The sequence below is a fragment of the Lepisma saccharinum genome, chromosome 25, assembly GCF_977018435.1.
Source record: "Lepisma saccharinum chromosome 25, izLepSacc3.1, whole genome shotgun sequence".
In the NCBI taxonomy this organism is placed as follows: domain Eukaryota; kingdom Metazoa; phylum Arthropoda; class Insecta; order Zygentoma; family Lepismatidae; genus Lepisma; species Lepisma saccharinum.
The window spans coordinates 36191378-36218183 of NC_139253.1; the positions used below are offsets into that span (position 1 = coordinate 36191378).

Genomic DNA, 26806 nt, shown 5'->3' on the forward strand with positions numbered 1-26806 from the left:
GAATAATACATTATGGGCATTAGTGACTGATTTGACAGCAATTAGTGCCAGAACGTAAGTTATATAGCTACTATATTCATTAGTTTATTCATGTACAAAAATTATTATAAATGTGAACATAATCATTTCACTTGTCGTACTGTCAAAAATATACACAAAATAACCTCTTATGATATATTTAGCAACTAGTAAGTGCAATTTAACTACAGAAAGCAAAAAGTGTTCAAAAATATTTTTAGTTTTTCATTTTCTAATAGAAGACTGCGCCTCACTTGCCATAATGCTCCTTGTGAAGTACATCAGGTAGACCGCACTTGGCAATAAACAAAGCTTCACTCCTTACACGTGATAAGCTGGCGAGAAACTGATGCTGTGAGGAGGGGCAAGGACACTATTGCGTAAGGTAGGCGGAAGGTGGCGACACTAGCTTGAACGAAAAGCTGTAATTTGAAACTTCCAGAACCTCAAGCAGTCTGTGAGACCACACCTCACAACTTAAGGGTTAAGTGTTGTAAATGTTGCCATTCACAACTAGCAAGATCTGAGTAAAACAACTTGCATTTGTTGGAACAGTTATTACAAAGACAATGAGGGAGGGAGAAATGAGAGAGATAGATAGATATGATCATCAAAGTGCACTGGAAAACCTGATTTGCGTACCACTTATCTATCTGAGAAAAGGTCTATCTACCAGAAATGTAGCAAAAGGTCCTAAGTTTTCATCTATATATGGACTGATTGATTGGTGGGATTTTAAGAAGAAAAAAATGGCGACAGCATTAAATCTCATGTGCCTAACTCAACAAAAGCCTCAAATTGCCAAGAGCAACAAAAAGGGTAAATTACTACAAGCATTAAACCTAACAAGAACATTAAACTTCACAAAAATATACCACTTCTGAAACAAAAGCACTGTGAAGATATAGATACATACAGTGTAGTGTTTGAAAAATTTCTAGTGGGGGAAATTTCGTAACTATTCTTGAAATATTGGGATACTATATAAAGTGCACATATAGCAGTAAATAGTACCACATAAAACCACTCATTAGTTCACTACCGAGCTAACAACAACAGAAAAAGTTGACAGGGAACATAATCTATGAAAACTATGCAAGAATTTCACTTTCTATTGGGGGCTTCTCAGGGTCCACAGCATTGAATTACACTGACCAATGCAATTCATCAAATTCGGAAAGTTTATTTTGCAATAAATAGTCATGGCATTCTTATAAAAATAACAGGGAACCCTCAATTACCTTTAACCATGAGAGAAGTGGAAAGACTTTAAAGGGACATTATTTTTAATAAAGTAGCACATACCTGTCTATCAAATGAAAACTGGTAATCAAAAGGAGTTTTGTGACTGGAATATGGGTTCCCATTTACAAGCCATATATCATAATCCACCTTTCCTCCACCTGCATAATGATGCCACTCACAAGTTGTAAGATTTCTGTAGCAAGCAACTAAACTTATGTACCAAAACCTATAAAAAAAAAAGGAAAATTGTTAATTAAAACTAATATCATTATATAGCATTCATCAGTGACAGACTTTTCAAAACACAAGTTCGTATGAATTTCCAATATCTGAAGTATCTCCAATTGCTTTCAAATTTGGCATACTCACTAATTTTGGCCTCGTAATCATGAATCTGCAGTTAAAAATTGGTGGTCACGTATAGAAATCGCCGTAACCGTGTGATCTTGCACAAACAAATTTCTTCATTTTTACAGAAGAAACTACTTACAGAATTGAGTTTCTATAGATTGTCTAAAGGTCGTCGATGTATTTTTTTCCATCGTGCAATATATTTGACCGCAAATTCATGTATCTTTCTGACGCTCTCCGGTAACCAGATGTCGCATATGTTTCATGACATAACCAAGTTAAAATGTTTCCAACCACGCAGTTGTTTAGCAAGTTTTTTTTTATTTTTTGAAAGCTGTATCGCATTGTGTTACGAACAAAATCTTAACTATGCTTGCCTAACCTAACCTTGCCGGAAATGGTTCGTGGGGCTATCCATCAATGGTTGTTTGGGGTTCGAACCCGGAAAAAATCCAAAATTAGTAACACCATGAAACATCCCCTTTGTCGTCCTCAGCTGGCTTACTGAGGCAGGCAGGCACATAGACTAGACTTAGATCTCTCTCACACTACCGTCGTTTCAAGATTACCCATAATGCTAACCTTTTCCTCCAGCGGTGTCATGTGACTCTTAATTGTTCTCAGGGTTCGGCTGTATGTTGCCAGATGAAAGGGTAGCGCCAAAGGCTTGACCAGAGCAATACACAGGATTGACTAACATATAAAATTTTATTTAACAACAAAGTTCAGAAAGAAAAACTTAAACAAACACAGAGAGGTTATGAGTTTAAAATAATACAAAGGATAAACTTAGTCCATTCATAATTTACCTAGATACATAGGGACCCCAACGTTTACATTTTTGAAACCTGTTACTAAAGTATCTCCTAAAATAAATTTCTACCTTGCGGTTGGAGGATGGTGGTGGGGAGGACGTAAAGGAAAGCTGATTTGTCACTTGTCTCACCAGAGGAGAAGTGTGTTCTTGGCTATGCCAAGTTCACTTCTCTCGTCTTAAGATGGAGCGTAACATCTCTCATCCGAAGATGGAGCGGATTCTCTGACTCGTGGACAGAGTCCAACCTCATCTCTCGTCCGGAGACGGAGCTCAGCTTCTCTCATCCGAAGATGGAGCACTTACTACTCTTGGTCTTTCGCCTGATGTGGCGAAGTGAGTTTTCGTTTGAAGTGCTTGGTCTCTTGCCGGAGCGGAGCGCACCTCCTCTCGCCTGAAAGCGGTCATTCTTTCTTTTAGGTGCTTGGTCTCTCGCCGTAGCGGAGCACACCTTGTCCTCTGTGGTGCTTGGACTCTTGCCTAAGTGGAGAGTACCCTCTCTCGCCCGAGGGCAGAGTGGAACTCCCTTCTTGGTGTTTGGTCTCTCCCCGTAGCGGAGCTCACCTTCTCTCACCCGCAGGCGGAGTCTAACTCCCTTCTTGGTGTTTGGTCTCTCGCCGTAGCGGAGCACACCTTCTCTCGCCTGCAGGCGGAGTCTAACTAACTTGCCAGCTAAGCTTTGGCCTTTATATAGGGTCTGGGATGCTAGCAAAAATGGGTGGAGAAGTAATAAACTATTAAAAGTATATTCCTAAAATAAGTTTCCCAAAATAGAGGTGGAACTCATCTTTAAAATTTAGATAAATCTCAAATTCTTATATTCTTAGAATGGTCATGAAAATAGAGGTGCGACTCGTACAATTTGTGACGAGACGGGTTCGTTACAACCGGCAAGAATTTACAATATAGAGATATTCTGTAATTACTTCACTAGTTGTTATACTCACTAAATATGCAGTCGTACTTACGTATATGCACATAATATTTGAGGGTAGCATGTTTAAATTGCACATTGAGTTGTAGAACTTGTAAAATAACGTTGTTAATTATTGCGATGATTCCCCATAAACAAACAAAGCTCGCTTGGCTTGTGAGAGGTACTGGGATCGTTACCCAGCATCTCCACCACGTGTCATTCTAAAGAATGAGGGGATCTGAACCAGTTGTTTATGCAATTAATTGCTGGGGTGATGTAAACTACTCATCATTCATCCTCTTGATGAGACCACTCGTCATTGGCATGACGAGTTAACGCTTGGCAATGTGAAAGGTACAAAATCACACTAAGGAACTAGACTACAGAAAAGACAATGGTCACTCGTTGGGTTTTATGAACCGTTGAACCTGAATCATGGCTGGGTGTAGGATAATTACCTGTCTATCTGAAGTCTTTAGCTGAATCAAATAAGCGAAGTCCTCTGTAAGCTTCTCCAATTCGTCTACCAGAGCGTCGTTCCACTTCTGACCTACTGCCTTGCTGACAACCTTCTCTCTCCCAACTCAATCCCAAAAGTCCGTCTCCTCTCAGCTTGTCTCACCTCTATATTACTAGGCCATCGAGCTCTTCCTCTATGCCGAATCGTGTTATTTAATTGCTACCATGCAAACCGCTGACTCTATAACCAGAAGTATTACCTGTTTCCTGAATGCTCAGGAGGTTTGCATGGCACAACACAATGCATTGTAAACATGCCTCAGAGGTTGAGACAACTGAGAAAAACAAGTGAATGCCCTGGTCAACATGAAGCGTTCAGAGAGACTTAAATAAAATAAACATATACAATCTTAGGGATTGATACGCAACCATGTTTGATGATGTGAAGAAATGACGACCATCGTCCTATCCGCTGTCTAGAGTGTTGCGAAACTGTTGAGAGCGATTCTCTTTGGTACATAGCATTGGTCGCGGAAGGTCGTGGAAGAACGGTGGAGAATGTTAATGTGCCACAGTTATATAAGTGTTGTTAACGTGCTACAGTTATATAAGTGGAGTGTAGAAGAGGATGGTTGTGGTTTGGTTAACAAATTGATGGAATTTGGTGTTCCGCGTACTAGTTTACTATCCTTCGGAGAGATTTCTACAGAAGAAACTACTTACTGTAATAAGTTCCTGTAGTATTGTCTAACATCGGAAAAGTGTTTTGTGTGAAATTCAGGTAAGTATCCTGAAAACGGATTTCTTCAAATTTAAAAGTTTGGGGCTCATTTGGGGGCAGGTGACTCCGGCCATTTTCTAACATGCCTTAGCATGAGTTTACAATACCGGACCACTCTCCAATTTCTAAAAAATTTGGCCTACTTACTAATTTCGGTGTCCTGATGACGTATCTGTTGTTCATATTTGGCGGTCACTTGTTAAAATTGTACATTTATGTGTAGAACCATTCACGGTAAGGTTAGGTTAGGCAAGCATAGTTAGTCGTTTTCTTCAAAAATCAAGGGTGTTTACTCTGTTCACGGACCCATTTTTTTCGACTTATATTGCAATTTCTTGACGTGACCGCCAAGTTTTAAATTTTAACTGCAGATTCGTGATTACGAGGCCAAAATTAGTGAGTATGCCGAATTTGAAAGCAATTGAAGATACTTCCGGTTTTGTAAATTCGCTCCCACAAGTTTTAAAGTTTGAGGAAAATATGAAAATTACTTTTGCATTAAACTCACGGTAAATATGCGATATCGCCCGGATGGATTTCTTCAAATTTACAGGAGAAAGTACTTACTGAAATGAGTTTCTTTAGCATTCTGGACGTTCTTGGAGGTATTTTCTTTCACGGAAAGTAAAAACTTCGTAGTTTAATGCTGCCGAACAAGAATTAATCACTTTTTACGTAAGAAATTGGCATTGCCTGCCACATTATGCCGTTGTTTCCATTGTGTGCATGCAGATGGCGAGAGCGTTGAAAGTCACACGATCTCTGCAGTGTTTCCAAACGTGCCTTCTTTTTATGAAAATTTCTATTTTTAACTATGTTCGCCGTGCTTTCTTTTTCGATGAATTTAGGGGTGAAATGAGTGCTAATGGAACCTAACCTAACAGGCCTAACCTAACCTTGTGTGAATGGTTTGTGGGGCTATCTGTGGATGGTTTTTGGGGCTAACGTCAATGGTTTGTGGGGCTACCCATGGATGGATTTTGGGGCTAACGTCAATGGTTTGTGGGGCTACCCATCGATGGTTTTTGGGGCTAACGTGCATGGTTTGTGGAGGTAAACATGATAAAAAAATTGAAATAGTACATAATTTTCCGTCATGAAGGTTTGAAACACTGCTTGCGCACTGTAAATCGACAAAACACAAGCTGGCGCATCATGACGCGTGACGGTCCATTACGAGTGCACGCCATATTGTCTATTACAGAAGTGGAACAAGTAAGACAAATAATCAATCGTAATATGAAAAGTTGACAGTATTTTATGGAAAAAGGCATAACTTCACCTTAAAGAATGTTCCGCAAGGCAAAGTAGGGGTAAGACTGCAGAATATGGGCTGCTTAGGAGGAACGCAGTTCATAATTTTTTGGTAACGTTTTGTAGTTAGTAATCGGGAAAAGTAAGTTTTAAGGTGCGGAAATTTTTTTTTCTTTAAAAAAACCAGAAAAACGTGTCCAGGTTGGGTGGTATTGAAATCGTAGCAACGAAGGAAAAGGCATATTCCTGCACAAATCTAGTGAAAGCAAAAAATGTCTATGTTGTTAGGTAGCTAGGTTTAGTTCACTTAGTGTAAGTAATAATTAGTCATTGTATTTATGCTAATAAAACCTAACCTAACAGGCCTAACCTAAACTTGTAGGCATTCCTCGAAGAAATAATGAAATACACTGTGCGTAAACAATATGGACACGAACGAATGGAGAAATGCATTGCTTTTAGTAGCAGGAAAAACATTTTTCATTGTATTTATGCTATTGGAACCCAACCTAACAGGCCTAACCTAACCTTGTAAGCATTCCTCATCTGAAATAATGAAAGAAACTGTGTGTCTGTGGGTGGAATCCGGAGCGACAAATCAACTCGAATGCCGCGAAACGAAGGGTCTCACTTATCGCACAACACTTGAGCGCGTAAACAATATGAACGCGAACAAATGGAGAAATGCTTTGCTTTTAGTAGCAGGAAAAACATTTTTTACGCGCAATAATATAATAGTAATCGTAAAAGGAACACCGGAAAATGGAAGTGGAATGTACGTACTTTCAGGGGATATACATTTTGTTCGTCTATTTAGAGGAAAAAAGCAGCCCATGTGGTAAATGTTTACTATCCTTCGGACACCTATAACTTCCGAGTTTCGTCAATTTTTGACATTTGTACTTACCTATCTGCTTCGCGGATCATTTTTTAACATGTATTCACGTTTTTTTGATCATTTTGAAATGCAGAAATCTGTCCGAAGGATAGTAAACTAGTACCAACAATATAGCCTAATTATGTATGAACGCTCGACGGTAACAGTTTCATGCATCGGAGACACATTTAAATCGGATATTTTGTCTTTCTTGTGGTTTGTACTTACCAATTATGTATTGCGGAACATAGTGGAAGGTGCCAATATGCGTTTTGCACGAAAACAAACACTTTTTCTGCTAAAATAAACCATTTTCCTTAATGCTACGGAAAGCACGTCACGGTGCGATATCGCTTGCTTTGCGAATTGTAACGCTTCTTTTGTTTTCGAATATCAATGTTTCCAACTCTATTGTGCATGAAAGTTGTAAAAAACCGGGGATCAAAAACCATGCACGGGTAGCCCCACAAACCATCCACGGGTAGCCCCACAAACCATTGACGTTAGCCCCAAAAACCATCCACGGGTAGCCCCACAAACCATTGACGTTAGCCCCAAAAACCATCTACGGGTAGCCCCACGAACCATTCACACGAGGTTAGGTTAGGTTCCATTAGCACCCATTTCACCCCTAAATTCATCGAAAAACCATTTTCCTTTCTCGAAAAAAAACCGCGCGTTTCTCGAAGAAAAAAACCTCGCGTTTCTCGAAATAAATCGCGCGTTTGGAAACCCTGATTCCACTAGCGAGATTGCGTGACTTCCGACGCTAGAGCCATCTGCAGGTACATATTGGAAACAACGGCATGATGTCGATTTTCACAAAATGCACAATATTATTACATGAAAAGTGATTATTTATTGTTCTGCTGCATTGTAGGATGAAGTTTTAGGAAGAATATATACCGACGGAGGTTGTAAACCTTGGACAAACTCATTTCCGTAAGTAGTTTCTTGTGTAAAATTGAAGAAATGTGTCTCCGATGCATGAAACTGTTACCCGCTCGACTACACACACATTATTAAAATTCAAAGTGTCTTACCGTGGCTGTCTTAAATCTTGGATAGCATATGTGAACTGGTGGCCTTTAATGACATTTTCAGGTTTGTCTTCATCAACACATAAGCTATCTTCGGTGCATGGTATTTTTCTCAAAAAATCCTCTCCATCTTCATAACACTGGGCATCGTAAGCAATCGTACTTATCTTACGGAACATTTTCTTACATGCCTTTTCTTTGTCATACACTGATCTATTTCCATAATATTCTAGAAAATAACCTCTATCAAGCACAGCGAATGTCACTGGGTGAGTAAAATTATCTTTAGAAGTGATATTTCCGAAAATATATCCCACGGTGTCTTGTTCATTGATCGAGTCTGTCTTCTGAAATCCAAATTTTGCCAAAAATCTGAAGAAATCCTTAGTGTCCCAGGTACCTGTGAGATGAAGACAATCTATAATTGAGCTAAACGTTAACAAAAAATACAGGATCAATAGAGCGTTATTAAAATTCAAAATAGGTTTACGACTATTGAAAATCATCTTCACGGAAGACATATTCACGTACCCTCCTGGGTAGGTCTGGTCGGGTATTTCTGAAATCAATCTTTACCACAGGCTACTCCATGTTTTTGTCACGGCCCACAGTATAGAACATATTGATATGAATTCAAGGTTGAAATTATAAAGAAAATTATCATGTTGCCAACAACCGTATTTGCAAAGTGTAATTGTCCATCCCAATTTTCATTCTTTAATCTTTTTTTCTACGTCCAGTCTTGTTTCAAAGTATTGAATTCTGTTGATATCAAGCAGATGTTGTCCTCTGCTTATTGACGTTTTATTTTAATTCGCGATCCTCACATGATGATTGACAGTTCGCCTACTTTTGCCGTTGTGTGTACATATGATGGCTTGACAAATATATCACAAAGAAGATAATTTCATCTTCTCTGTGAATATATGCTCGTCTACAGCATTGCTGCATTTTCGAGAAGTTGTTGCTCTTATTATTATATTCTTTTATAATTTATCTCTTAAATTTGGTGGGAAATTTTTGTTGACTTTTCGATTATATTCGATGCAGAGTTTTCCAACCCTGTAGTTCCATCAGTGTTGTAGATCGTCACCTTACAATGACAGCGTAAGTTATTATGAACAGATAAAAATTTATATCTTGTAGGACGGGAAGTCAGATGACAATATACAATTAAGTAAAATATATACTTACCATTTCATTGTATATTTACAGGTATATTTTTTTCAGTGTGAATTATATTCCATATTTTTACTTCACATGTTAAATTATGTTCCCCGAGTTTAAATACAATATTCAAGTAATGGAAACATACAAATCTTATTTCTACGTAGAGTTTGTTGTTCTTATCTCCGGTGAAAATACAACTCCATGGGCATCCATGCGCATGCCACTGGGGAGGTTATTATAGAATAACGATGTACTGAATCTACACCTTGCAACTTTGTTTTAAGTGTTCGACACATTCTTGTCGAATGTGCCGATTTTAATTAACTCGGACAGGGTTTTAACCTTCCCAACGATTTTTTGGTAACTGTTTCATACATCGGAGACACATTTCTTCATTTTTACAGAAGAAACTACTTATGAAATGAGTTTCTCTTAAGTTTTCCAACGTTAGTCGAGGTATTTTCTTTCATCGTGCTATCTATTTGACCGGGAAATCATGTCAGTGTTTCCAACCCCCCTTTTGTAACTATGCTTGCCTAACCTAACCTAACCTTATCGGAATGGTTCGTGGGCTATCCGTGAATGGTTCGTGGGGCTTTCCGTCAGCTACTCATGTATAATGTACAATTTGCACATGTGACGAACACGATAGTAGGTATTTTTCGGTGAAGAAGGTTGGAAACACTGATATTCGAAAACAAAAGAAGCGATATCATTTGCAAAGTAAGCGATATTGCACTGTTACGTGCGTTCGGTAGCAAGCACTTAGAAAAATGCATTATTTTAGTAGAAAAAGTGTTTGTTTTAGTGTAAAATGCATAATGGCACCTTGAACTATGTTCTGCAATACCCAATTGGGCCTAAGTTCCTTTTGTTTTTTTGCGATTTCATCATGCTATGCATGCAATATTTACATGGTTCGATTTCGATGTATGTCTGTTAACACATACTACGGAGTTTTAGCGATTACTTAAGATTTTGTTCAATATATGCTTTCGTGGTTAGGTTAGGCAGGTTAGGTTTGGTTCCCTTAGCATTAACATAAAGTCCCTAAATGCATTATACTAAGGTTCCGATTTACTTCTACATTCATTCCCATGCTTCTACGATATTTACTGTCGCTTGTCGACAGTGAGAAGTGTGTAAGGTAATTTTCAACATATTTCAACATAAATAACTTTTCTTCGTGTCCAAACAGTGCTCATTACTTTAAAGAAGGTTCAAATTTCGTGTGACAATGATTTCCAAAATTCTGCAATAATTAGTCTTTGTGCTAGGAGAAATCGGAACCGTTACCTTTATAGAGGGCACTGTCATAATACGGTATTCCTTAAAGAATTCCCTACATGACTTCATATCCTGTAGTCCTTAATACAACGTATAGCCTTCTTTTGCCATTTAAAGACTTCCTTTGCACCTGTATAGTTTCCCCATAGTAAATTACCATACAGTAAGTGTGAATGGAAAAGAGCGTAGTACACAGAGATCATCATTTCCTCACTTATAGACCTTTTTAATTTCCGAAATACATATAAGACACGGGCAAGTTTCTTACATAGTTCCTGGGTATGAACTGACCAGTTTAATTTTGTATCTAAATATATGCCAAGCAATTTTACATAATCCTTACTATTTAAGGTACATGGTGGGTTATTTAAGTAGAAAAAGTGAGTTTCTGTTTTTGTCGTATTTAACACCAAGCTATTTGTTTTAAACCATAAAGAGGAAGCATTTAACATTTCTTTATTTTTGATATTAAAGTTAAGAATACTATGATCATTTGTAATAAAAGTAGTGTCATCAGCATAGATAGCTGTTTGATACGGTAGGCAATTAGGTAGGTCATTCATATAAACCAAAAACAAAAATGGACCTAATACTGATCCTTGGGGGACACCAGACAAAACATCTAGCTCATCAGATTTCTCATTATTAAATGTCGCCGATTAGTGAGATAAGGTTTAAGAAGGGATAGTTTGATACCCTTTATTCCATAATACTGTAGTTTTTTAAACAAGATTTCATGCGCCACTGTATCAAAGGACTTTCCTTAAATCTATCAAAGTAGTACATGTATATGAGCCAGACTCGAAACCATTAATTATCTCATTTACGACAGTCTCTACCGCATTAATAGTAGATAGCCCCTATCTGAATCCAAAGTGGGCTACATTAATAAGTGAATTCTGTTCAAAATAATAGGTCAATTGCTTTTTTACACAGTACTCTATAATTTTAGAAAACACTGGAACAAGGGATATGGGCCGGTAGTTACCAGGGTTATCTCTATCACCCTTTTTGTGGATAGGGACTGTTATATATATATTTAGGTTATCAGGAAAAATACCATCATTTAATGTCCCATTAATAAGATATGTAATTGGAAGAGCTATTATGTCAATTATATACTTTATAATAATAAACCCAAAAAAATCTTCACTATAGGAGTTTTTCATTTTTGACACAATAATTAAAATTTCATCCGTACTAATCTCTATCCACTTAAAGTTTATATGATTAAATTTTGGGAAACTTTGCCTACCAAGATAGCCATTAAGGTCATTGTTGACATTGTCTTCATAGTTCACAGGAATTTTGTTTAAATGTTCTTGATTGTTTATAAAGAAACTATTAAACTCATTGGGTGTGATACTTGGCAACTTTGTTTCGTCCGTTATCTTAATTTCCTTTTTGATTATTGGCCAGGTAGCTTTGCATTTATTACTTGCCTTAGCTATGTACTCTTCATTAGCTTTTATCTTAGCTAATTTTATTTCCTTTCTAATTTTTTTTAATCTCATTATAGTTCAATTTAGCAGTTTGATTGCCATTATCATGTAATAATAATAATAATCCTTTGCGCAACAGCCCAGAAGGGCCTTGGCTTACCTACCGACTGCCGGTCTCCCTCCCACGCTATCCTTCGTCACCTCTAAGCGTGGAGATCTGCAACCAGTATTGGAATAGTCGGGGGGTCAGCCCGACGTATCCCCAGCTGTTATAGTAGGTTTCCGGGACCGGATTACGCTTACTCATTTGAAGCTCCCCAATTTCCTCACGATGGTGGGTTGCCACCGGCCCTATACGTAGGCCGAATAAATTCCGACCAGAGCCGGATTCGAACCTACGCTGTCCCTCAGCGAACGATCTCAAGACGAGTGAACGCCTTAACCCGCTCGGCTACGGAGGAGGACGCCATTATCATGTAGTCTGAGCATAATAGCTCTAAGGTTTGCTAATTTAGGAGTGAACCATGTTAGATGTGTTCTCATTTTCTTCTTACCAGTGCTGATAGTTCTATATTTTATTGGACAGCACTCATTATAAATATCGACAATTGTATGTATAAATTTGTTCCATGCTTCAGTCAAATTATTACAAGTACTTAACAATTCATAGAAATGTATTTCATTAAGGCTATCTCTAAGGTTTCTTATATTAGTTTGACCAAGCAATCTAAGATTTGTAGTTTTTGTGGTGGGAGGTGTGGAATAAATTAAAATGGGTAAAGTAAGCCACAGACCACTGTGGTCTGATAAACAGGGTTCATTAGTTCCACAGGATATCATATTTCTGTTAACATTAGTGATCACAGTATCAATGCAAGATTTCATTCTAGTTACTTGATCATTAGCATAATAATAATCAAGACCTGAGAGTATCACAGAATGATTTCTTTACAGCATTATCAATTAGAGCATTTATGTTTATATCTCCCATGTAAACAACATCAAATTGTTTGTACCTATCAATGGACCATGCAAGTTTTCCCATTGTAACAAAAACATATTTAAATCTGAATTAGGAATGCGGTATATGGATATGACCATCACTTTCAAACTGTCAAATACAATGCCGGTAACTTCGAATACTCCTTCAGTACATAAGTGATGTATATCTAACGGTTAATACTCCTTATTAAAATCAAGTCGTACATAAATACCAACACCTCCACTTTCTAGAAAAAAATAAGTACTAGCTAACTTGTAATTTGAGGGGATGTACATATCTATTTCATCGTTAACCAACCAATGTTCATTAACAGAAAAAATATGACAAGGAAAATCATTCCAAAAAGTTCCAATTCCGGTAATTTATTTATAATAGATTGTAGATTAATATGAGAAAGTACTAAATTAGTTGCACTTTCAGGCTGTGAAGTTTTTTTTTACCACTATTACTATTTAAACGTACTACTTTATAAAGGCTATCTTGAAGTGGTTTCGTTAGATTTGATTGTTTGACCTGGCTCCACACTGAAGATTTTTTTTTTATGGAGTCAGGTTTACAAGAGAGTTTCCCTGTTCATACCAGTTAATGGGTATTATTTCTTTGTACATATTTGCAAATATTTTATTGCTTACCTTCTTTATTTCATAACAGACATATTTCTTACCTACACTATTAAGGTGAAGTCCGTGGCTAGTGTAAAACCTTCTGCCTATCAAACTTATGTCTACAACACTTACATTTTTGAAATGTTTGCTAAGTTTATAAATTTCTTGATTCACACGATCTATTTCTTAATTTACACATGACCAAGGTAGGAGATCATAATGGTGAAACGGTGAGACACTGTGAACAGAAGAACTTTTGTGTGTAGGAGAAGTTGTAATCGTCTCTTCAAAGTTCTAATAAACACACTTGCTTCATTTCTAGCAATGTCATTTGTTCCTGCTAGGAATACCATGAGATCCCTTGAGCATAATTGCTTGTTTTCTTGAGACACCTCCATTGTGGCATCCTTGAAAGTTGCACCAGGTTTCACCATACTGAATATTGTAATTGCGTAGCTATATTCCTTCCTTGACTATCGGTATAAAGGCATATTTTCCCCTTATAACTTGTGTTCTTCAAAGACTTTCTAACAGCGAAAATGCACTTTGTACTATAGGAGTCCACTTTAAACTGTTTGTTTCTTCAGGTACGATCTTGTAGTATCTCGAAACGGTTTCGTGATTGGAAATTGATGGAATTTTCCTTAATGGGGGTGCTCTTAGATCTTTTCTTGTTCTTTATTACAGATGTCCATGTATTGATAACATTAGAATTTGGCCTACCCGGTAGAGTTGGCCAGTCTTTACTGGGACTATACCTGTAAAGGTCCTCGGATTTTCCTTCTTTGCCCTCCAATTGTTTTTGGAGGATTTGAATTATTGTTCGTAAAGACTCTAATTCCTCCGTAAGATTTCTAATTATACTTTCATAGTCTTCTTTCTGAATATTATAATCATTGCATTGTGTGCTTTCTTTTGTCCCCGTTTTCTGATAGTTTACACAAGTCATACACACCTACACATTTTCTGGTATATTGGCCTCATTAACATTAGAACATTTTGAGAAATGGTACCATTTATCACAGATATCGCATAGAATTCCATTTTTCACTGAACGAGAACATTTACCACATTTATTATCTTGTAAAAACATTGAGAACTGAGAGCACGAGACACTGACGTCTACCTTGTTAGGCACCATTTTCCTAATGTTGTAAATTACTGGTGTGATTGAGGGATAAAGAGATTATATTTAGTATTATTGTTCACACAGTAGTTGCTAAGCATGATGTAAGAGTTCTGTCTTAGTAATAGAGAGCACTATGTAAGGCAGAAATTTTTTCCAGAGATTAACTTAACAGTGGCACCACAGATAGTGAAGGTCTTACTGAAGACAGGACATCACCTTGGACCAGTGATAACTGTCTTTCACTAAGACAAGAGGAAAATCTGCCCCCAAATTGCTGAAGATAAGGAACTTCTTTGCATGGGCATCAAAAAAGGGGGAGGACACTGTCCCTTCCTGGAAAATGAATGTCAACCTAAATTTATATATTTCACATGTATCATTTCATCTCAGTAACAGTAATTTATGTTAATTAATGTAAGGACATTGCGGAAACATAATAACTTCAAACTGAAGGAGTGTTTTTGCAAAAAGTAGTAATGCTTTTATGGGCAAAAATCTGCCTCCCTTGAAAATAAAATGCATTGCTTGCTTCTCCCTGGAGAAATCATGAATGTCTGTGGACCTTGGTATTTGACACGAAATTCTTCTTCCATCATGGAAAATCAGCTTGAATATCATGATCATACAAGCCCCCCTGAACTACATATCCAAGAGAACAGCCTGCAAATGCAAGAAAAGTCAAGTATGATCCTATTAAGCATTCCTAAAATTGAATCTGAAGTGAAATTGGGGCTAAGGAGGAAGGTGCACCCTGTAGACCTCCCACGTACAGTGCTATGAGCTGATGGTCCTAAAGCAGTTACGTCAGCAAGGTCATCTGAACAAAAAAGGTGAAAACAAGATCTCTGTTGCAGAGAAACATGCTAGCAAGTGCTAAGACTGGTGGAATGGTTTAATTATTTTACTGATGAAGACTAGGCTTTAAAGGAGGAGAAATTCCCTATATCCTGAGGTGAGTATATATAGCCTTTGTTGGTCTGATGCACTCATTTTAATTTTAACTAGCAAACAGTCATAGCCACATTGTTAGATTATGCTTATTATTCACAATTACAATATAATGTTCATAATTAGGAGAAGAGAGACGCAGTAGTAGATAAATATGGAGAAAACAGTAGAATGTTGTTTATCAGCATGTCAATTATCCGCAACGTCAGTTATCCACACACTCAAGAAAGCAAGATTCAATGAGTGTTTTCTTATTTTCTCATGTCTTTTGTTTTCTTGTAACATGTATACGTATGTAGTACTGTGTACTGTATGTATAAAATAAACCTGTACTGTATGTGCTTTTCTTTGTTAACTAAACACATGTTTGATTATCCACAAAAATCGTTACCTGCATAACCTTCGGTCCCAATTAATGCAGATAAACGATGTTCTACTGTAATTAATAGAACAAGGAAGAAAGAAAACAATTTCGCAGATAAAGTGAGTACTAGTTTCTCCGTATTTAATATAATGTTCTGAGTTTCTGCATATTATTTTTCTAAGGACTGTATAATTTAAATTATTTACTTGATGTGAAAGTTAAAAAAATAATTTTCTGTACAATATGAGTGGTTTATATGAACATTTAAGAAAAATGTCATTTCCTGTATGTTCTCATTTATGTTACAGGTAAATAATGTCAGCAAATATATTTCAATACAGTGAGAACTGCATATGCCTTTAACATGGATAATTCATCACAAGAAATACTGAGAGAATGGGAACCACTAACAAATCTTCTGCAGCAAATACCAGCAAAAGCCCAACGAGGTATATTTACTCAGGATTTAAACATAACATGTGTAGATGCAGTGCCGGAGTTTATAGCTGTTGGGACAAACATTGGCTTGGTCTATTGGTATAATCGCAAGAAGAGGGAGCTTCAGAGACTAAGATGTGAGGTAGGAAGACTCCTATTCAAACACATGTACAGTCACGGACAGTTCTGGGTTGTAACGAGACAATTGTAAGTCAGTGGGAGCATTACAGCCCAGAACTGTCAGTGGCTGTACATGGAGGATTCAATTGTAACATGTGTGACATTCAAACCCAAAATGTAAGGTTCTATAGTGGAACCACTAGCAAATGATCCTGCGCAGACCCACTACTCCTGTGCATCGTACTCCCACATGGGAGGGGAGGGGGAAGGGAATGTGCGTGAAGGATTTGGCCAAAGGTTCTTTTGTTTGTGGTCGCTCTATAGACATGTGATTGGAATAAAATAGTCATAATGAACTGAATTCATAGAATCATGAGGTACTTTGTGGTGTCTGCCAACAAATGGAAAAAATGTGAGTATGATGACAACCTGAATGCATGAAAAGTATTAATACAAATGTGTTATGCTTAAAAAAATGAAGCAAAGATTGGCTTCATTTGTCTGTGAAGCATATAGGCTGCAGGTGATGATGATTTTGTTTGTGCAGTATGAAAATTATGTGCATTCACAACCATTTAAACCTTAATGCTATTAAAAACAACAACAATTTCCAGATTGATTCATTTTGTTATTTACATGGAATGCACCTACTTTTTTTTTAAATTAGTGTATTCAATAAATAATTCGGTGCATGATATGTAGTTACACAGTTAATAAAAGATGCAATGTGGAAATTTGATTTTGAAAATCTATGCTTTATATTAATATCAATCAATATTTTGAGGAGATTTTAATATATAATAGGTTTTTATATTGTGTTGAAATGTTACACTGTTAAGTAAATTTAATTTTTAGCATTGGGAGTGAAATAGACATTTTTTGTGTCAGTATTTTGATGTTGAAGTGGAGATCGAATATTTAGACAACAGATATGACTCGGGGCTTCACCAATGACATAGTATTGTCACCTAGTAATTCACGGGTCCCACGTTCAATCCCTGGTGGAGGCACATAATATTTTTGATCCCACTTTAAAGCAGTGTTGGCATTTTGCCTGGGTATTTTAATTTTTTTTTCAGATAAGACCCAAAAAACTGGGCAAAATGGTCTTATTGTGTTATTTTCAGCTTATGTTTAAAAATACATATTTTAGAAATGAAATACATTTTTCCCCTGGTAGTAATGTATCATAACATTCAATTTGTATTGCTTTATATGCTGTCCCAGCTATCTCTGGAGATGGCAAATGAAAACAAGTCTGTGCAAGTAGTGATGAGAGACTGCTCCCCCAATGAACACCTGAGAGGGAACTGGATTGCGTGGATGGTGGGGGTGTAAGCATCTGCAGTTAGCAGCCTTCACAGCAGCGTTTACTGCTTTGCTCTGCCCACTTGATTTCCTCCCCTTCTCTGACACTATGTGTGGCCTTACTCCAGAGATAATTGGGACAGGGTATAGTTGTCTGAATCACAAACTATTTAACATTTCTGTTAAAATATTTGTCCAACGTTTTGATTCTACTCTTCCTGGATGGTGTAATACAGTAAACCCTCGTTAACACGAATATCAAGGGAGCGAAAAATTAAGAGTTCATGTAAAAAAAAATTGTGCTAACCAGGGACTCAATTTTATTGTTGCAATACAGTTCTTTCTACAGTTAACGAGGTTTTACTATAGTTAATGCTGTTGCTTTGTGATCAGTTTTATGGGTTGCATTCCCTGAGGAGGCACATACTTTGGTGTATTCAACAATCAGACTACAGGGGGTAGTTATGTTGTAGCCAGTACTCTTTTTTTTTTTTTTTTTTTCTGGTAGTCAACAATATTACTCCATACTTGCACCTTATTATAGATGAGGACTAATAACATTTTATTTTAAGAGAAATTCCTATGATGCCAGAGGTCCTGGGTTCGAATACTGGCCTAAGCATAGGTATTCTTTGTATGTCCCTTCATCAATTTCATCATATCATCACTCATTCTCATCTTCGTGATTAGCCAAATGTGACAGAAAAGAGATGTAAAATAAACCAAATCTATCAATCAAACCAGAGAATTGGACATGTGTGTCTGTGTCCATATACTTGCATGCATTATCGTTTATGAACATAACACAATTTTGAGCAGTTGTTATGATGAACATATTAAGAAGCAACACAGTAGCACAACAAATCAACTTGAATAGTACTGGAGCTTTCTTTCTAGAAAAGAAGGCAATAACTGTAACTTTTATACAGTGAGACTTTTAATTTTATCAATTAGGTTTAGTTACTTTCTCCCCTCTCCCTCTGCAAGATACTCAAATTTGAGCATGTTAAAGTATATGTTTTTCAAGATGCAGCACATTTTTAATAAATACTATTGGTGAATATTCCATTCTGAACTTCATTTTATGAAACAAATTATTGTTTGAATGCATGTTGTGCCTACAGCTGCAAGCACGTTTGTTATCTCATTTATTTCATTTCTTTACAAGCTGCCATAGACCATTAAATAATCCACAAATACTATGCAACGCAATGTTTTAAATCTGCTTCAATACAGTTTGTTCATTGCCCATTATATTTCTGGATGTTTCAAGCATAAATACTTCCTCCGTGTATTAACCATGCCAAATTATAAGTTTGCCATATTTAATTGCCTGGCTGATTTAGTCCAAATAGAATTCGAGGGTCACTATTTATATTTTCAGCCTTGGCAACAATGATTGAAGTTAGGCGCGATTTGACGTTTGCACGGAATCGTCTGGCATTATTGACCATAACATACTTCAAATGTTTTGTCAATAGCTTGATTTGTGTTGTTTATGTTGCCTTGGAGATTGCACGACAACAATAAAATGGAATTAACTCGTGAACATTTTCGTGCGATGATTTTTTACGATTTTCGACGTGGATTATCAAGACAAGAGTGCATCGATCAACTTACTTCCACATTTGGCGATGAAGCCCCATCCTTTGCCACTGTGAAACGCTGGTATAACAAATTTAATCGTGGCCGCCATTCGCTCACCGACGAGATTCGCGAAGGTCGTCCAAAATCAGTTGTTCAAGAAAACATTGATGCTGTGCAAAACCTAATACTGCAAGATCGTCATGTGACATACTGTGAGGTTGAGGCAACCATAGGCATTAGTTCCACCAGCATATATAAAATATTACATGATCATTTAGCTGTGAGAAAGGTATGTTCTCGTTGGATCCCACACAATTTGACAAAAACTCAAAAAGACGCTCGCATCAATTGGTTAAAACAAATGCTCAATAAATACAATCGTGGTGCTTCAAAAGACGTATATAAGATTGTAACAGGTGACGAATCATGGATATATGCATATGAGCCAGAACGTAAACAGCAGTCGACTGTATGGGTGTTTCAAGATGAACCCAATCCGACAAAAGTTGTTCGCGCTCGAAGCACATCGAAACAAATGGTCGCCTGTTTTTTTCGGGAAAACTGGTCATGTGGCAACTGTGCCTTTAGAGGAACGTAGAACGGTCAACTCTGAATGGTACACAACAATTTGTTTGCCAGACGTCTTCGGTCAAATACGGAAAACAAACAAACGCCGTCGGATCATTCTTCATCAAGACAATGCCAGCTGTCACACATCTCGTCTAACAACTGACTTTATGAACAGTCAAAAAATCGAATTGATGGGTCATCCGCCGTACAGTCCTGATTTGGCACCCAATGACTTCTTCTTGTTCCCGAATGTCAAGAATAAATTGCGTGGACAACGATTTTCATTGGCGGAAGACGCCGTTGATGCGTTCAAAAACCATATTATGGAGGTATCTCAAGAAGATTGGAAAAACTGCTTTGACAAATGGTTCGAACGAATGCAAAAGTGTATTGACCATAAAGGAGAATACTTCGAAAAACAATAAAGCAGTTTTCAATGCCAAATTCCTGCTTTTTCATTGTTAGGCTCAAAATATAAATAGTGACCCTCGTACCTTATACATCCTCCAAAATATCTGGTTGCTATGAAAATGACAATTTCCATGGTCAAAACATTTGTGATCCCCAATTTGGTCCCAAACACTCCCCAAACATGCACTATGATTCAAAACATTGATTGTCAAACTATAGCTGAAGTGATGCCCTAAAATTATTAAAAGAGTTTTTTTCTTAATGTCCAAAAATGTAGTTTAGGCAGAGATTTGAAAGTGTCATCAGAATTTGGAAGCCACCTCGCATATGAAAAATTCATTTTTCATATACAATCTTGAAATGCTTTGAACAAATGCAAAACAAAATCATTCCTGAGGTGTATCTAGTTGTGATTAATTTCAGGTAAAGACCTCTAAATTTGCTGCAGTTATTGTGGTCTCAAAATTGGTGACTTACTCCCATCCTTCCTAAAACACACAATATATTACAGAGTTTTCATAAAAAACTTAAAACTCAAGTGATGCCGTAACATTGCTGAGACCTGTGTTTCTTAATCTTCGAAAATGTAATCTAGTCAAATATGAGCATAATTTAAAGCTCTCCCAAGGCATGTTAAATGGGTTTGTCGTCTTCATCTTCTTCTTCTTCTTTTGGCATTATGATCTTTGTAGTACATCCTTATCCAGTCAACAATGTCGGTCCATTCTTGTCTATCTTGTGCCTTTTGTCTCCATCTTCTTATCTCCAGTGTCCTGATGTGTCTCTCCACATCACCTATCCATCGTATTCTGGGTCACCCTCTTCTTCGTCTGCCTTCAGGTTTTATGGAGAATATTTTCTTTACTACTCTGTCATCATTCATTCTAATAAGATGTCCTGCCCAGCTCAATCTTCTTGCCTTGATTTCAGCTATAGTATCAGGAGATTTATATCATTCCTTCAATTCATGATTATGAAGTATTCTCCATCCTTCACCGGGCCTCCCTGATGGTGAAATGGTAGCGTTGTCGCCTTGTAATCAAGGGGTCCTGGGTTTGATACCCGGTGGAGGCACATAGTGGTTCGGATCCCACTTTAACCCCTTAAGTGTGGATGTCATATATATACGTCCTCCGCATTGTTCTGCTGTATTGCGGAAGGCGTATCTATACCCTTTATGTTTGTTTCAACTATATTCGATTTACTGTGACGTATATAGTCACACAGACGTTTGGTGAGAAAGTTCTACCTGTAGTAGAAACAAAAATTCATAGCAAGATAGGAAAAAGACAAAAAGAAGAAGATGAAAAAAAGAAGAAGGGAAAATTCATGTTCTTTCTTTTCGTTTTCTTCATTTTCGTCTTTTTCCTCTCTTGCTACTATTGTTTGTGAGATAGTTCTAGCTGTAGTTGAAACAAGAAAATAGTAGCAAGAGAGGAAAAAGACGAAAAGAAAAAAAGAAGAATTTTCCCTTCTTCTACTTTCTTTTCAGCTTATTCTTATTTGTCTTTTCTTCTCTTGCTACTATTTTTTGTTTCCACTACAGCTAGAACTATCTGACTAAACATCTGTGTGACTATATACGCCACAGTAAATCGAATATAGTAGTTGATTCCCTGACATAATGACATATTTAATTTTTTCCAACTTTTCAGAGGAAGCAATGGAAGTATAAGGAATTAAACATAAAAATAAATTTAATTTATATTAAGTCCCAAATTTATATCTGTCCATAGGTGCACCAGTGGAGGCATGACGGCACTTGCCACTACCTGCTGGAAAACGTGGAGAGAAAGAAAATAGTTTGGTTCATTGTGCTCTTAGTGTTGGAAAGTGAAATATGAGGGGCAGTCAAATGAAAACCGAACACCCACCAGAAAACACATTCCTCGCAAAAGTTGGCAACACCGTTGTTACGTATCGATACTGCCATCTGTAGGGTAGGAGAAATGCATAGTGAAAACACACAGGTCCACACAGTTGCTTCGTCATTGCTCAGGAGGTGAGCATAGTGAAAAGTGTGTTCATCCAGCATTGGAGATGGAGGCAAGCAAAGAAGAGCAAAGAAGTGTGGTTCGTTTCATGGTGGCTGAGGGTGCTGGAAAATGCGAAAATCATCGTCGCATGTCTGCAGTGTATGGCGAGCACTGCATGTCCCTGACAAGTGTGCTCGAGTGGCAGAAGAGATTCCGCGAAGGACGCACATCACTGCAAGACAATCCGCGCCCAGGACAGGCCCATCGAGCCATTACGCCTGATGTGATTGCGAGGATCGATGGTCTGATCCGGGAAGACCGACGAATCACAGAGGAAGAAATTCGTGTTCAGGTTGGCATTAGTCATTGCTCTGTGCATGCCATTATCAAAGATCACCTGTAGTTCCGAAAAATTTGCACACAGTGGGTTCCGCATCAACTGACGGAAGGACAAAAGATTGAAAGAATGACTGCATGTCTGAGTCATTTGCAGCAGTACCACGAGGAAGAGTATGTGTTTCTGTCACGTATCGTCACAGGGGACGAAACGTGGTGCCACCATTTTGAGCCCGAGAGCAAACAGCAAAGCCAACAATGGAAACACGTCGATTCTCCCCTTCCAAAGAATTCCAAGGCTGTCCATACGAGTTCCGGTAAGGTCATGAAGAGCTGCAACTTCGACTGCAAGGGCCCTCTGCTTGTCGACTTCCTAGAGCGTGGAGCCACAATCAATGCGCAGCGCTATGCAGACACATTGCAGAAACTGCGACGTGCCATAAAGTCAAAATGCCCTGGAATGCTATTGGATGGAATCATCCTTTTGCATGATAACACCCGTCCACATACTGCCAATTTGGTGAGGGATAAGCTTCAGACATTTCGCTGGGAAACGCTTGAACATCCTCCGTACAGCCCTGATCTTTCCCCTTGTGACTTCCACATTTTTGGTGACCTGAAGAAAGACATTCGTGGACGTCAGTTTCATTCGGACTAGGAAGTGCAACAGTGGGTGAGGTTGTGGATCCGTCAGCGAACCTACCTCTTTCTACAAGACTGGAATTGATCATCTCGTCTCCCAGTGAGATAAATGTCTTAACACTTGTGGCAATTACTTTGAATAAAACAAACTCCATTGTCACTTTGTAGCGGGTGTTCGGTTTTTATTTGACTGCCCCTCATAAATGCTATTCAATTTTTAAATAATTGAAAATATAGGATTACCTCAATTTAGAAGTGAAAATTCCTTGCCTTCCCTTTGCAGCTAACATGGCATGCATTTATTTGCACATGTTATTTCGTTTTCTTTTAAGGCAAAGATATGCATGAATCCTAATTCCCTAGAGTCTCTCATTGAGTATTTGAAAGATAAACTCTGAACAACATTAAGAGTATTTTCCAAAACTTTGTAAGGTTATAGGACTTCAATATGAAATTCCTTGACCAATTTAGTTGAAAAGCAATCTATCAAACTTGCATCCCAACTTCCTACTACAAGGTAACCAAAAAGTTCTTGCCGTTTTTGATGTCCCATTAATCATGCGCTCACAGAGAGGAAACGAAATGACGCACGTGCCTGCCAAGCGATCGGGAGTTAGTCTGACCATCGACTGTCAGTAATACAGGCATGTTGCGCACACACAGCAGGCATGGCTCGTCCAGTGTCGAAGAGAAATAGGTATGGAATCAGCTTCTTTGCGTGTGTTTGTTGTATGACTTTAAAGTGGGCCTGTCAGCTGCCGCATGAAGTCGCCGCATTTGCCAGGCATTTGGGGAGAATACCATGAACGAACGCACTGCCAGGCATTTTTTCCAGAAATTCCTTTCGGGAGATGTGAGCCTTCGGATGAACCTCGCAGTGGACGACCACATGTGTTGGATGACGAGGCCCTGAAATCACCCATCAAGGAGGACAGTGGTCTAACGTGTGATGAACTTGCAGAAAGGTTCCATGTTTCCGCTGATACAGTCAGACTGCACCTGCATGGGATAGGGAAGTCATACAAGTTAAGCAAGTGGGTACACCCACACATTGTCGGCAGCCAACAAGGAACAACGAGTGACAGCCTGTTTGTCCTTGCTCACTCGGCACCTGAACACACCCATATTTGATCGCTTGCTCACTGGTGACGAAAAGTGGGTCCTCTATGACACTCCCAAGCGTACCAGACATTGGTTGTCGCCACGTGACCCTGTTCCTCACACCTCAAGACCACCTCTGCACCCACGAAAGGTTATGCGCTCTGTATGGTGGAATTGTCGGCAAGTGGTGCATTACAAGCTCCTTCCACCTGGTCAGACCATCACTGATGACCTCTACTCTCAGCAGTTGTAAAGTGTGTACCGTGCATTGCGGCAGAAGGAGCCAGCATCGCAAGGGTGTGCTGTTCCTGCACGACAATGCCAAGCCACATGTGGCAAAGAGGACCCGGGAGACCCTTCAGCAACTTGGCTGGGAGACACTGTGCCATCCACCATATTCACCGGACCTTGCACCAACAGATTACCACCTGTTTCATTCCCTCGACAACCACCTTCGTGGGAGATCCTTCGCAAATGAGGGAGACCTGCGGAACGCACTCACGGACTTCTTTGCATCCAAGTCCACCGAGTTTTATCACCAGGGTATTGTACAGCTGCAGGAACGTTGGCAAAAGGGGTTAGATGCTGATGGAGATTACTTTGAAACCATAAAGGTACGTACCGTCCACTGCATTGCTCTTTGTTTATCACTGCTCTAGAACGGCAAGAACTTTTTTGGTTACCTTGTATATTTTAAAGTCTTCATGACCATTCTCTAAATATATAGTTTCATTATTTTATTTCAGTTTGTGAATCATTGTTTAAACAGAGATTTGAAAACAACAGCAGAATGTGTAACTCACTCGCAACATAGAAATTAAAATTATATATATGCATATTTTCTAATTGAAGCTAGAACAGGAGGGGGCAGGGGGCATGTCCTGAGGTAAAGAGGATGCCGAATGAGCAAAGCAAGATTGTAAAGAGTAAACATCGTGGGATACTGTGAAATGAAAGTATTCTCACTATGTTTAATTAATAATATGCCTTATCAGTTTGCAAAGAAATAGTTCTAAAAATTTCCTTGCTTGCTTCGCTTGCAGTGTGTCCATTTATTTAAGAGTCATATTATATCTGTATTCAGACAGGCAAGCGTGCACGCACCCATGCAATGCATTCTCACTGATATTTCATCGATGAATTGAGCACACCCCCCCCCCCTCCAATATGAACTCCGAGTTACACCTATGACAATATCCATACAAATACAGTTAGAAAATATTGCACAAGTGTTCCTAATTTCTTTATAACTAGCTTAAGAATAGCATGAAATGATTTCTGGTAATAATATGTTTAAATTTTGTGTTTTTCAATGTCCTCTTGTCTTTTGTCTAATGATTGATTAAATCAAGTATTGAACATTATCGGAAAGCAATACTCGAAACGTTAGGCTGAAATGTTAACATTATCAAAAAAATCTATTTTCCATCTTTTCCTGCATTTGACATATCTTTTCTTCTGAAATATTACATGAAGGGAAGGGAGGGTGAGGGGTTAATCTCTGGAAACATCTATGAACAAACTGAATTAGAAACTATCCAAAATATGCACTTAACACCCCCAAACTTACCCCCCTAAAGATTACAAAACCCCCCATCCAAAGGAGAAAAATCCTAGATAAACCCCTGCTGTTGCCTTAGCAATGAGAGACTATTCCACACAAGTAAAACAGCGACGGGGAAAAATGAAACAAGGCCAGGCGAGCTTGGTAGCTCAGTGGCTGAGCAATGCCACCGTATGCCAAAGATCTGCGTTAGAGTCCTGGTCAAACCTGCATTTTTTGCTGAAAATTCTACGTAGTACATCTCCAGTGTGTGCCAAATATTCATGTAATAGAGTTAAAGTATGCTAAGTGTCTGAACCAGAGAGTACAAAATATTGAAATGTTCTTTGATATTACAGTAGAACCCCAATGTTATGTTCCTGGATTTGACATTTTCCAACATTATTCATTCCACCCTTATGATCCTGATAGAGCAGAATGTTTTAAAATATTCCCATATTTCACAATTGTCCTGCTGTTTGTTTTTACACCTTGGTTTACTGAAATACATAAAATCGAGGTTTCACTATAGTGTTTGATTTTATTTTATTATGCATGTAAGATATTCAAACATTATCACAGAGTAATTTTTGTTACCATTATTTTTTCATGTATTCTATAAAGTATAGGAATATCATATTGTAACTTTATTTGCAGAATACATCTGCATCAATTACTTGTGTAAAAATTATATCAACTGTGGATTATATGGTGGCAGCTGGGAATGACCAGGGAATTGTGACGGTGTTTCAAGTTCCTAAGGCACCTTCAGAAATGATACCAGAATGCATCAGGGAGCAACACAATAAACAGGTATTTAATTTTCCTAAAGTGTTACTTGACGTTTTATGCATGTAGTCAGTAATTTATCCACACACACCCTCCCCGTACCCAGGATTTTTTTTGATGGGATGGGGAGGGGGGGACTGATTCATATGCAGATCTTCAAATTTTCTCTGGAGCGGCATTGCATGTGCTGTAAAGCTGTAAACATATGCATACATAGTCTGTTCAAAAAAGACCGGACTTTTGCAATACTAACTTTATTACTGCAATTACAACATTACACAT

General features: G+C 38.1%; 2 protein-coding genes across 5 annotated transcripts in view; one reads left to right on the top strand and one right to left on the bottom strand.

The window, feature by feature from the left end:
• LOC145978912 (transmembrane protein 145-like) overlaps positions 1–8311 on the bottom strand; it is a 35933-nt gene extending 27622 nt beyond the window's left edge. Inside the window, exons 1-2 of the mRNA XM_083111872.1 lie at positions 7759–8311; positions 1324–1489 (exon numbers count right to left, since the gene is read on the bottom strand). Coding sequence (XP_082967998.1) covers positions 1324–1489; positions 7759–8276 — 684 coding nt within the window. The 5' untranslated portion in view covers positions 8277–8311. The remainder of the gene's footprint in view (positions 1–1323; positions 1490–7758) is intronic.
• A 524-nt stretch (positions 8312–8835) lies between these two features.
• The window catches only part of LOC145978892 (tectonin beta-propeller repeat-containing protein 2), a 116252-nt gene continuing 98281 nt past the window's right edge, over positions 8836–26806 (top strand). The window contains exons 1-3 of one of the 4 annotated variants that reach the window (XM_083111829.1): positions 8836–8862; positions 16012–16283; positions 26393–26548. In XM_083111829.1, coding sequence (XP_082967955.1) covers positions 16068–16283; positions 26393–26548 — 372 coding nt within the window. In that variant the 5' untranslated portion in view covers positions 8836–8862; positions 16012–16067. Of the gene's footprint in view, positions 8863–8903; positions 8971–16011; positions 16284–26392; positions 26549–26806 lie in introns of those variants that run through there. The other 3 variants (XM_083111832.1, XM_083111831.1, XM_083111833.1) reach the window with 3 other exon arrangements.